Below are 12417 nucleotides of genomic sequence, written 5' to 3' on the forward strand. Positions count from 1 at the left end.
GGAACAGAAAAGTAATGTGGCATGTTTCAGTCGGGACGTGATGAGGGCTGTACTATTTATCTTCCGCAGCGGGTGGAAGCTATCTAGCTAGGTAGATAATTAGCAGGTTTATGACCAATATGTACGCTCACGGGTCCGAAAGCTTAATTAAACAAGCAAGGTAAGTCATTGTAACAGCTATTCACAACACACGTACTATTCATGTGTTTTTTGTGAATGTTATGGTGTCACAGTTTGGTTACAGAGAAGAAGCATACACCTTTCTTCTGATTAAATATCTGATGAGGATTTCAACTTTCCAGGGAGATCCAGGAGTCCGAGCTGCAGAAGTTTTACAGTAGATTAATCAAGTTGCTCCAGGGGAGAGAACATGGTCACGAGACTATTGACTCCTTGGAAAGACTGCGTCTCATCCTCTCTGCCACCAAGTACACCCGAACGTAAGCGTTACTATCCCTAACTCCATGTCTTCATTGTGTTTTAAAACATCGGAGTCACTCTCTTAATTTTTCAACAGTAGTGGGAAGTAATTAAGTACAGTGGTTCGATTTGTCTGGTAACTACATTACTTGAGTATTTCTTTTCTGGTGTCTTGTTCGTTGATTAAACAAAAAATTTAATCAAACTAAAGTCTGGTACACATATAAGGATTTTTCAAATCTTAAAAGATTTTTTTAATCTTTGTCAGATGCCACACATAAAGATAAAAAATCATGCATTTAACAGCTTTGGTCGTATTGTGTGTAAGGTGCGCAGATAAACTCATCACAGCTCCCTCACAAACATAAAGATTATCATCTCAACACTGGTCAAGATTCCAGTCCTCCGTGAGAAACCTCTCGCGTGATTATACGTGATCTAATCAAAACCAGAAGGGGAAAAAAAATACTGAAAGAACTTGGAAATGAGAAGACACACCATGGAAGACAACAAACGCGACGAACTGGAAGTAATGATGCTGGTTTGATGGTGACGAGCTGGTCCTTCATGGTAGAGGTCCACCGGACTTTGTGCTTCTGGTTGGACATGCTTTCTGATATGCTTGTTGTTTTCGTATACGCGCACTTCCGTCTTTTTCAGTTAGGGCGCCTCTTGATTGGCTACATTCAGTCCCCGCCGACGTTAAGATTTTTGTTGTAAATATTGAACATGTTCATTATTTAAGATTGTCGGCCCCGACTGGTTTTGGACCCGATTATCGGGACAAATCCACTATTAACACATCTCACATATAAAGATAATCTTATAAAACAAAAGATTGTTTGACGTCCTTGGTCGGGAAGGGGCAATATCGGGACAAAAACAGCCCGATTCTCTTTATGTGTGAACCAGGCTTAAGCTGCTTTCACGAAGGGCTACAGAAATCAGACAGTCAATACTGTTGGGGAGTTGAAATCGGATGATCTTTACCATTTTAAGTTAAACAATGCCTTTTAGTTTAACGATTACCTGATTATTAAAATTGTTGAATAATTTGCTAAATGATTAATTTTGACACCTGTAGTCCTTAAGTTGAAAAAAAATAGGGCCATCAGTGACATGAACTAGCAAACAGTGATACCGACTGCAACAGATTCAGGGAAGTAATATATTTCCCATCTGTGGCCTTATTAAAATAATTGTTTATTGTTGGATGGAAGAATGATTCATGGTGTTGTTGTCTCATGCTAGTCTAAAAGCCCTAAAAATCTCAACCAGGACAAACCTCCGAGTGCAAGAAATATTCTTAAACGCCTCATCACGACCAGTAGCGACTTCGGGAGGCTATTCTGATATCCTACGAATGAATGCAATCAGATAATCTGCGGAAACTCACAAGTTCAATAGATGCAGCAAGACTCACAAAACTAGTGCAGGAGTTGCTTACACGATTAAGTCTACTTACACTAACTTTTTCACCTTTGTATCCAAGTGCACATTGTCCTCCAAATTCCCAAGATAACCCCTGCCTAAGCATGTGTCTGATGAAGCCTATGTTTTCTACACCAAAGGTTGCCCCCTGAGCTTCAGAAGAGGCTTCTATTGCTCCTCTCTTCCCCTGTGGAGCAGCTTCAAGTGCTGAGCTCAGCTGTGCTCAGAGAGACGCTCCCCGTCGCTGTTCAGGCAGAGAACTACGGCCAGGACAGCAACAGTCCACTCAACAGTCACGCAGCTGCCCTGCTGCTCTTACAGGTGTGCTGATGTCTTGTTTGGCTGAATCTGTCACTCTATTTTTGAAACCTATACTGATGTTTAACCTGATCATTTACTTTGTTCATTCTTAGGCAGGCAACAAATGACTACTGATATCAATAATTCATTTGTTGTGAAGAAAATAACTCAACTCAACTCAACTTTATTTATAAAGCGCTTTAAGAACAGGCGTTGCTGTATACAAAGTGCTGTACATGAACATCAGTTTTGCAGTAAACAAGAACAAAGCAAGTTGACATTATTCTTGCAAATATATCTTTACTCTCGTAAGATAAGTTTTTTTGTGTGAAAATATACACCTTTTATTTCTGTAGTATTTTAACTTTAATCTGCAAAATGTAAAACATTTTTTTTCCCTCAAAATGCACAAATATTTATGTATATTTATGTATTTATGAAATTACAACTTTAATTGGAAAGCATGGTCAAAAAGTTTTTCTTGTCAGATAACTTTAATTTTAAAGAAATATATAACTTCATCTTGAAAATATACAGTGGTCCTGCACGCTTCACTTATTGCGGATTCACTGTCTAACAGATATGTTTTTGGGTCCAAAATTCCAATATTACGGGGTTTATCTTGGGTGTAACCTCACTATATCGCGGATTTTTCATAGATTACTAACACCCCTTCCGAATTTACTGTATTCCTTATTTATGCTGCTATTTTTCTTATTATATTTACAAAGTTAACAAATGTTTAGAATGGTGGGAACTGTGTGGTGGCTTGGCTTCATTAAAGGCACGGTCTTCCATTTTCACTCAGGAAAATGCACTATATAAATACAGGATGTATACACATGAACTCCTTCTCAGTCTACACCTCCAGGCTTCTGTTAATGTGTGGTGGTGATTTTTTCCTAAACCCCCACCCCCCCAGCCTGTATTTTGCCATTTTGTGTTTGTTTTGTCAACAGGGGGATGTCACAGACGGGGCCGGGCGAATTTGTCGGCTACATGATGTCACTCCCGCGGCAACTTGACAGCACACACGGATTTTTTTTTTTCACTCACTCACACAAGCTTGAGTGAGTGAGTGAGTGAGTGAGTGAGTGGGGAAAAAAAATCCATGAGTGCTGTCAAGTTGCCACGGGAGTGACATCATGCAGCCGACAAATTCGCCAGGCCCGTCTGCGACATGCCCCCCGCCAACCCCCGCTCTGCGATTGGCTGGAGGGGTAAACAACTGTCTGTCCACAGAAATGTCCCGCTGTTAACAAACACAAACACAAACACAAAATGGCAAAATACAGGCTGGGGGGGTGGGGGTTTAGGAAAAAATCACCACCACACATTAACACAAGCCCAGAGGTGTAGACTGAAAAGGAGTTGTGTGGAAAGATGTGTATACATCCTGTATTTATATAGCGCATTTTCATTTCATTATGACAACATTAAAACAAAAATATACAACTTCTAATTTTAAAAACAAATCTTTTTCTGAAATATGTAACCATATCCTCGCCAAGTCAAGATTTTAATCTCAAAAACATATGACTTGTTTAATCTCGAAAATATACAAATTGTTCTCTTAGAATTACAATTTTAAACTCGAAGATATACCTTCTTATTTTCCCTCTAATATGCACATTTTATCTCAAATGTATAATTTTAATCTTGTAGTGTAATGATTTTTTTTTTCTTAGTTTGGAGTTCATATTAATTCATGCTACTGGCAGATATTCTTCAAAGGTGCTTTCCCTGGCATTACATTGAGACATTGCCACTGTATGTAGACATGATGGGTTTTTAGATTTACTTACTAGTAAACTTTGTCCATTCTGCTCCAAATAGGCCAAATCCCGAGATGACCTGTCAGCTCTGTGCACTCAGCTCCTCCGCAGCCTGGAGAACCGGCCCTCAGAAGGGCCGACTCACTCGCTTGCATCCACTCTGCCGATGATCAACGCCATCCTCACACACAGTCCTGAGAGCCTCACTGAAGGTAACAGTCACAACAGTAATTTGTTTGCTTTACTAAATTCATTTGATCAAGTTGTATGAGTCATGTTTTCCTCCACGTGAATCCTTCAGATAACATGACCCTCCTAAGTAAAAAGCTCGTCGATTGGCTACGCTATGCGAGCACCACACAAGGGGGCGGGGCTTCCTCCGGAGGATTCTTCACGGGGTCCAGGTCACGTCAGGTATGCACTTAGCTGATATCAGGAACGTAACTCTTCCTTACTTTGTCAAATGTGTTTTGTTTATCTGTGTTCTGTTAGCCGCTGCCAATTGCAGAGCTGGATGGGACGGTGTCAGGAGATTTCTTTACAGTGTTGTGTGTCGGACAAGGATTCACTGAAGACCAGTGGATGAATGTTTACTCCTTTTCCATGCTACGACATTGGCTCCTTACATTCCACTCTGTGCCCATTGGCACAATAGCAGACACTGGTATGAAGTCAACATTCATTCAAAGCAGTTCACTTGAAGTCAGGGGTGTCCAAACTATGCCCTGTGTCATTTTCCTATGTTACTTAATTTGTTTTATATGTGTTGTTCTTTTTAACAAGTATATATGTACAAACTAGGGCTGGGAATCTTTGACTGTCTCACGATTCGATTCGATTACGATTTTTGGGTCTACGATTCGATTCAGAATCGATTTTCGATTCTCGGTTCAAATGATTTTCGATTCAAAATTATTTGATTGACAAATGATTTCTGCTTCAATTTACAGATATGCACAACATTGTCATGATCTACTCCAGTCTGCTTTGCAAGACAAAATGACAAATAGAGACGTCACAGATTTAGCCTTTAATTAGCCGATAATGACGACCCTAAGTCCATTTTTCTTCCTCGGTGTCCCCTCAAACTATCACTTGTTATAATTGGAGGAAGTAAAGCCTGAAATAATTTCACCGTGCCCATTTCAGATGACCTGCTCTGTGTTTTTATCATCTTCAGCAAACAGGTTACAGCTAAGTCTCTCCCTCTCTCACTCATTTTCTAATGGTAAGAAGTGAGTTTGACCACCGCACACCCTCCTCCGCATGTGCATCTAAGAAGCCAAATCAATTCTATTCTTACAAGCTGTTGCGCTTTTGACTCTTTGTCTAATAATTAATACTTAAGCATGAGCTCACCTGACACTCCCATGTAACTTCAGATTCCCACTGTCTTTTTTTGTTTTTGATGGAGTATCAACATTAATGAAAGTCCCTTCGCTAATCTAATTATTTTGTATTCTTTTCATTTTTACTTACTTAAGCCCCATTAAAAAAAAAAATGTTGTACAATTCCGCACATCTGTATTGATGTGCATTATGTATAATAATGTGTTTCAACACACTTACTGTTGTTGTTGCAGCATGAGCAGAACTTTTTTCTTTGAGCTTTCAGTACATCACACAGAATGTTCAACTGAGCAAACTAAAACGAAGAGTTCAATTAAAAAAGTGAAATTCACATACAGATTCATTAACTCATTCACTCCCAGCCATTTTCACAGAAGCAGTCCCGTTCGCTCCCGGCTGTTTTACTGGATTTTGACTGATTTTGCAAGGCCCACAGAATATTGTGTTCTATTGCTATAAAAGCATGGAACCTATCAAAAGAAAGATTAAAGTCTCTTCTTTCATAGGCAAAAAAAATATGTTTCTATCGGTTTCCATTTTGCAGCAATTAGCATTTGATGAGAGCTAAGTTTCATCAGTTCACAAATCTATTTAAAATTCTAAGTAATTTAGCTTTTTTTCTCGATGGCTCTGGTTGATCTCCTTTGCTCTGCTGCCACCTGCTGGCCGTTTGTGTAATAACTACCATTTCTGCAACCGTTCTTTGCACTTGAGAGGCTGCATCAAAGCCTTCTGTATGCTCTCGCATAAAAAAAACTAAACAAACGTATAAATACGTCTTTGGGACACTTAAAACAAAAAAACGTATTTAGACGTTATTGGGAGCAAATGAGTTAAAAGAATAGAAAGATACAGCTCAGAAGTGAAATTTCTACCTCATGGCTATATCAAAATCATTTTTTTTATTTTTTATTTTATATTCAATTTTTTTTAGATGGTGTCTTGAGTTTTTGTTGACTGCAAGCTGTAATCTATCTAAAAAGGCAAATTCATGAATTATTTCACTCTGTGTAGACGATCGAGATGTGAAACTACTGAATCAAGAGAAGTTTTCCCACAAATTTAAAATATATTGAGATGTGCCTGTGGCCATCTTGTTCCCATTGCTTCTCGGTGACACGTAACCTATGAAATGAATGAACTCAATCATTTGAAACTCCACTACTTACCATTAATGTAATTGTAAAATCATCTTCGGATTGCACTTTCTAATTCCAACGAACTTGTGTGGACATTCGTAATCACCTCAAGTTCTGATCTCTGACCTGCTTTCTTTTTTACAGATGATAAGTCGGAGATTGATGGCTCTGTGGTTTCCATGGTTTCCGTCACATCATCCTCCAGCCGCCTGCTCCCTCCCAAGGAGCGCCTAAGAGAGAAGGCCTTCCAGTACTGCCAGCGCCTGATTGAACAGAGTGATCGCAGTATGTGTGTGCCACTGTCGTTGTTGGGCATTTTAAAATGTAAATTGCTTGTTGTGTTCAGTCTTCACAGATTTTGTTGTTGTTGTGGGATTTAGCTACTTCTCTGCAAATCTACGTTGTGTCATGGAATGGAAATCAGTGGTTTATTTTGATAGTAGCTATAGTTATGTGTTGGTGTTACTTCCTATAATTTTCAATCTTTGTTTCAGAGGCCCAGAAGAGAACAGATGCAGATCTGCAGAAAGCTGTGAGCGCTATTTCTTTTTCTTTTTCTTTTCCACTCACACTTCAGTGTTACATGGGATTGTTATGCTCGAGAAACTTAGAAGGCACCAATTTGTTCTTTAGAGCATCAGTAAATAGAGAATATGTTAATATTAGTTTCTAAAATAGTTGGTCACTAGAAATATAACAGTAAAATAGCATCTGCTATTTTGTAAAACAAATTTCACGAGTGTATTGTATGTGTTTCCTCCCTTAAGTGTCTGGTGGAAGCAGTGTGTATCCTGGACTGCGTGTGCATGGAGGATGCGTCCTTTGTCTACCGGGTGTTCCCGTGCATCAAGGCGCTTTTTGGTCGTCTCAGCTCAGACTTGTCATTTGCCAGAGTCCTGCTCCCAGTGGCACAGTTCTATCTCAACCATGGCACGTATAAACACAACATTATGCTCACATGGGCACATACTTCTACAGGTAGTTACACAATAGCACAGCCTATAGTTTCCTTTTTTCCAATACAGTGTTCCCTTGTTTATCGCGGGTTCATCTTTAGCGGCCTTGCTATTTCACGGATTTTTTTTCCAGTGTTTTATTTTTATATTTTTTAATTTTTTTTGCGACGATGCGGTCTCGGTCAAAATGGGTTTACGTGTCTTTCCTCGTATCTTCATAATTAAAATTAAGACTGACCGCCCCAAATCGGACGTGCTGTTGAATGCTCAGCGCGCCTTGTGTCCGTCCGCGAGACGAATAGACCCAGCGGGCTGGCGCAGGCCACGAGCTGCAATCCGAGCTCCCGCAATCAAAAAGGATTTCAGCCTCATATCTACATCATAGTGTCATTTCTAACAGCTCTTTTATTGTTGTTGTTAATGTTGCGTGTGTCTTTTTATTATTATAATTCTTATTATTATTGTTATTATTATTATTTATTTATTTATTTCATTTTTTAGAAAACACACCAACCGGAAAAAAATGGATGGATTGCCGTTATATTTTTGTTTCGCAAATAAATGTTTTGGATATTAGTTTAATTTTATTTTATTATTATTGTTACTATTTTAAAGTTTTGAACACTGAGAGTGTCTACTGTATTTAAATAAGAGATACAGTATATAAGAAAACATTAATACCTGGGAGAAAAGTGCATGAATGAAGTGTGTGGTGAGGTGTTTTACAGCCTTAAAACATACATAATACATGAAAAAATATAATATGAATAAAATAAACATTTATAACAAACAAACAAAAATACATATTGTGCTAGATGATAAGTAAATTAAAAAAAAATACTTTTAATGGGAAAAAAAAATGAATGTAAATGAAAAAACAACATATATGATGAATGAAAAAGCATTTATAATAAAGTAAAAATGATACCAAAACGAAAAAACATCTAAACTAAAAATTATATATAATGACTTTTTTTTTTTTTTTTTTTTTTTTTTTTTTTTAATTAACGCGGATTTCTATTATCACGGGCAGTTTTTGAATGTAACACCTGCAATAAACAAGGGAACACTGTATATTCTTATCTGTTAGTTTAGTCAACAGGTTCAGTTCCTTTTGGTAATCTATTTTTACATTTTCCATTACCAAAGCGAAGAGTACCAAAACAACTACCGGTAACTCTGCAGTGTGTGGATTAGCTGATAGTCTTCCATGCAACAACAAAAATGGAATGTGGCTTGCCATAAAGGAAACTTGCGTTAAGTCATGTAATTTTTTTTTAAATAAATTAATTTGTTTTTTAATGTAATTTATTTATATTTAATTATTTTTTTAATTAATAAAATAAACAATTTGTTTGTTTGTTTAATTTATGTGTTTTAATTAGTACCTTTGCACTTGCGTTTCTCCTTAATGGCTCCTTAAAGTACCTTAATGGCAAAGTCAGTCCATGACTGGACCAATACATTTTCTGGTACAAATAGAACTGTTATTGAAACAGTCCTCTTCGTGATATCATTCACATTTTGACATCTGGACACCAAGACGACACCTAACAATTGGAATTGAGGTGGATCCATCCATGCATCCATTTTCTTGACCGCTTATTCCTCACAAGGGCCGCAGGGGGTGCTGGAGCCTATCTTTGCCTATCTCAGCCTCTGGGCAGTAGGCGGGGGACACCCTGAACTGGTTGCCAGCCAATCCCAGGGCACACAGAGACAAACAACCATCCACACTCACAAGCACACCTAGGGACAATTTGGAGCGCCCAATCAACCTGCCATGCATGTCTTTGGAATGTGGGAGGAGACCGGAGTACCCGGAGAAGACCCACGCGGGGACGGGGAGAACATGCAAACTCCACCCAGGAAGGCCGGAGCCTGGACTCGAACCGGAGTCCTCAGAACTGGGAGGCAGACGTGCTCACCACTCATCCAAATTGAGGTGGATGTCCTTATAAATTTATTGGTCCATTCATGGATCAAATAGTTGCTGTGCATTTGGACATGCGTTCAAAAGTTTAAATTAAGTTCCTCAATCCCTTGTTGTGACCATGTGAAAGTGTCCATGAGCAAGATACTGAATCCTCATTTACTCCTGATGCTGCATCATAGTTAAAATGAGGAGAAATGTTTAACACACTTTTTGTACCCAAGTTAGAAAAGCACTAGATAAGTAAAAGCCCATGAACTAATCCCAAAAGCTGAAAGTCCCCAACCTTTTGTGATTACTATATGAGTACCTAAACACAAACATGAATTAAAAGTCTTTTATTGTTATATTTAGGCGAAATGGCTGCCGTAGACTGTGACTGCGTATGGAACCTTGTCTTTGGTCGGTTCCCTGCCGAGCTCTTTAACGACCCGTTCCTGGCACACGAGCTTCTGCGCTTCTTGCGACTAAATCTCGAGACCGTGCAACTCCGAGTTCCCCAGTACAAATGCTACTTTCCAAACCTGCTCAAGGTAAACAAAAAAAAATGGGCGAGGTATACTGTGTTCATACAAACTTCATTGTCAGAATATGTGTTGCGTGTTTGCAGTTTCTAGCGTGGGACAGCCCTGCAGTGATTGATGACTTTGTTGATCTGCTACCATCTATGGTGACATCGGGTACTGCACTGGAGCTGCTGCACACTTTGTTGGACCTCCCCTGTATTTCTGCTACTCTGTTCTTGCAACTCAGGTGCATCTTTGGCAGATGAAGATTTGCCAAATTTGGGTAGAATATGTACTCAGGGGTGTGATATGGCAAGTGGGTCCCCCCCAACTTTGTGTATATGTATGTTGCAGGTCAATGTGTCTGCCCATTTCTGATTCGGGAGGGCGCAGCCTCGCGTCAATGGATGCATTCCGAAATCCATCTTTCCGAGGGTTGTTCCTCTTCCTACTTCGAGGTGAAGCAGGCACAGGTGAGCAATGTTTTTACCTAAAATATTATGGATGGGGCGTGAGTGTTGACAACACAATTGTGGCTACGTCCGACAATCTGTTTGCTAACACAACTGCACTGGTGTTGTATTCCACAGGCGACACAATTGACCGACTGAGCACGCTCCTTGAACTGTTATCCGAGGCTGCCGATTGGCCAAGAGTCGTTCAGTGCGCCCAGACTGTCCCGATTTTGCTGCATATTTTCTTCAACACAGTCATCACAGTGAGGAAAACAAATATTGTATCATATTTTATATGACAAAAATAATTACGACACGCCATCTAAAAAAAAAAAAAAATTCCAAAAAGTATACATTTACTGAAATAATAATTTTATCTTTACTCACACATTTACTTGCTCAGTGTAAAATGTGAAGGTGATAAAGTCACACAAAAAAGGCCGAGAGATCTTCAAGAGCTGACTGCTGTTTTTTGTTTTTTGTTTTTTTTGTTTTGTTTTGTTTTGTTTTTTGGTTTTTAGGGCAGCCACTCTGAAAGTTGGATACACGACTTTTGCACCTTCCACCACGTAGTGGAAGACCATGCAATTGTCACCATAGGAATACATCATTTGCCGTCAAGTTTAATTAAATTGGTCACTTTCATGTGCAGGCGGCACGGTGGAATGAGTGGTTAGCACGTCCGCCTCACAGCTCTGAGGACTCGGGTTCGAATCCGGGCTCCGGCCTTCCTGGGTGGAGTTTGCATGTTCTCCCCGTGTCTGCGTAGGTCTTCTCCGGGTACTACGGTCTCCTCCCACATTCCAAAGACAAGCATGGCAGGTTAATTGGGCGCTCCGAATTGTCCCTAGGTGTGAGTGTATGCATGGATTGTTGTTCGTCTCTGTGTGCCCTGCGATTGGCTGGCAACCTCTCCGGTGTGTCCCCCGCCTACTGCCCAAAGCCAGCTGAGATAGGCTCCAGCACCCCCCGCGACCCTTGTGAGGAAGAAGCGGTCAAGAAAATGGATGGATGGATGGATGGATGGATGGACTTTCCTGTGCCACAGTGGTTGGGAATCACTGTCCAAGGCTCTACAACGTTTTGAATGTTAAGGGAGTAGTCTCCGCCATTTTTAAATTTAGTCTGTTTTAGTCCAGTTTCAATCACGCTTGTTAGTTTTTATCATAGTTAGTTAACCTCATCCATTTTTAGTCAACTATAAATCTAGCATTTGTCTTTTTTTTTTTTTTTTGTCCCAAGAAAACAATTGTATTTATCTAGTTTTAGTCAACAAAATATGTTGATGTTTTCATCAGGACAATCATGTAACCCATGTATTATTTATTTATTTATTTATTTGTCAGCAGATTAAGTAGAACATTGCAGATCTAAAACTATTTCACATATAATTTTTTTCTCATCTTTTTGATGAAAAACAACTTGACACAATTACAGTCATATCAACAATAGGGGTGGAATGATACGGGTAAACCACGATTCGATACTGTGACGATATTTGACTCACGATATCGATAATATCACGATACACCATATCTACGATTTTTTATATATTGTCAACAAAAAAAATTAGCAATGTATCACGATATGTGACTGAAAAAGCCAACAAATGCGCATAAAAAGGAAAATGTCTAATTATGCATTTATTTAATGCCAAAACTTGTACAATGTACAAAGTTCTGCATTGTGCCTCACTGCCTCTTAGGTTTTTAACTAAAAACATTGTAAAGTGAAACTAATTAAAGTGCATAAACATTTATAACATAACACTGCACAACTGGACACATGACATCGATATCTACTGTCAGTGTATCAATAATTTATTGCAACAGAGAGTGCAACAATATATTGCGATATCAATTTTTTTCCCCACCCCTAATCAACAAGTTGCTACCATGGCTCAATGCTACGAGCTAGTAAATTAGCCAGCATTAGTTAGCAGTCGGATTAACATTGTTGTTGGAACGTTATAGCCGTTGGATTAATACTGTGTTATAGCTATAATTAACTTTTTTTTAACCTTCTTTTCACCGTCTGTCTGTCTGTCCCATGTTTGTGCATGTTGCACTCACTAGCTGCAGATTTGAAAGGGGTTGTGTCACATCACAATGTGACAGTAACAGATTAGCAGAGACTTTGATTTTACAAAATC

The 12417-nt window shown here is 39.1% G+C and overlaps 1 protein-coding gene across 2 annotated transcripts in view; it reads left to right on the plus strand.

Moving 5' to 3' along the window:
• The window catches only part of ap5z1 (adaptor related protein complex 5 subunit zeta 1), a 16479-nt gene continuing 4062 nt past the window's right edge, over nucleotides 1-12417 (plus strand). Inside the window, exons 1-14 of one of the 2 annotated variants that reach the window (XM_077540172.1) lie at nucleotides 1-160; nucleotides 303-440; nucleotides 1992-2172; nucleotides 3988-4138; nucleotides 4228-4340; nucleotides 4419-4590; nucleotides 5107-5154; nucleotides 6560-6700; nucleotides 6910-6947; nucleotides 7183-7345; nucleotides 9659-9837; nucleotides 9915-10057; nucleotides 10165-10283; nucleotides 10401-10528. In XM_077540172.1, the coding sequence (XP_077396298.1) occupies nucleotides 111-160; nucleotides 303-440; nucleotides 1992-2172; nucleotides 3988-4138; nucleotides 4228-4340; nucleotides 4419-4590; nucleotides 5107-5154; nucleotides 6560-6700; nucleotides 6910-6947; nucleotides 7183-7345; nucleotides 9659-9837; nucleotides 9915-10057; nucleotides 10165-10283; nucleotides 10401-10528 (1764 nt within the window). In that variant the 5' untranslated portion in view covers nucleotides 1-110. The remainder of the gene's footprint in view (nucleotides 161-302; nucleotides 441-1991; nucleotides 2173-3987; nucleotides 4139-4227; nucleotides 4341-4418; nucleotides 4591-5106; nucleotides 5155-6559; nucleotides 6701-6909; nucleotides 6948-7182; nucleotides 7346-9658; nucleotides 9838-9914; nucleotides 10058-10164; nucleotides 10284-10400; nucleotides 10529-12417) is intronic. The other variant, XM_077540181.1, reaches the window with a different exon arrangement.

Source organism: Festucalex cinctus, chromosome 1 (assembly GCF_051991245.1).
Source record: "Festucalex cinctus isolate MCC-2025b chromosome 1, RoL_Fcin_1.0, whole genome shotgun sequence".
Taxonomy (NCBI): Eukaryota; Metazoa; Chordata; class Actinopteri; order Syngnathiformes; family Syngnathidae; genus Festucalex; species Festucalex cinctus.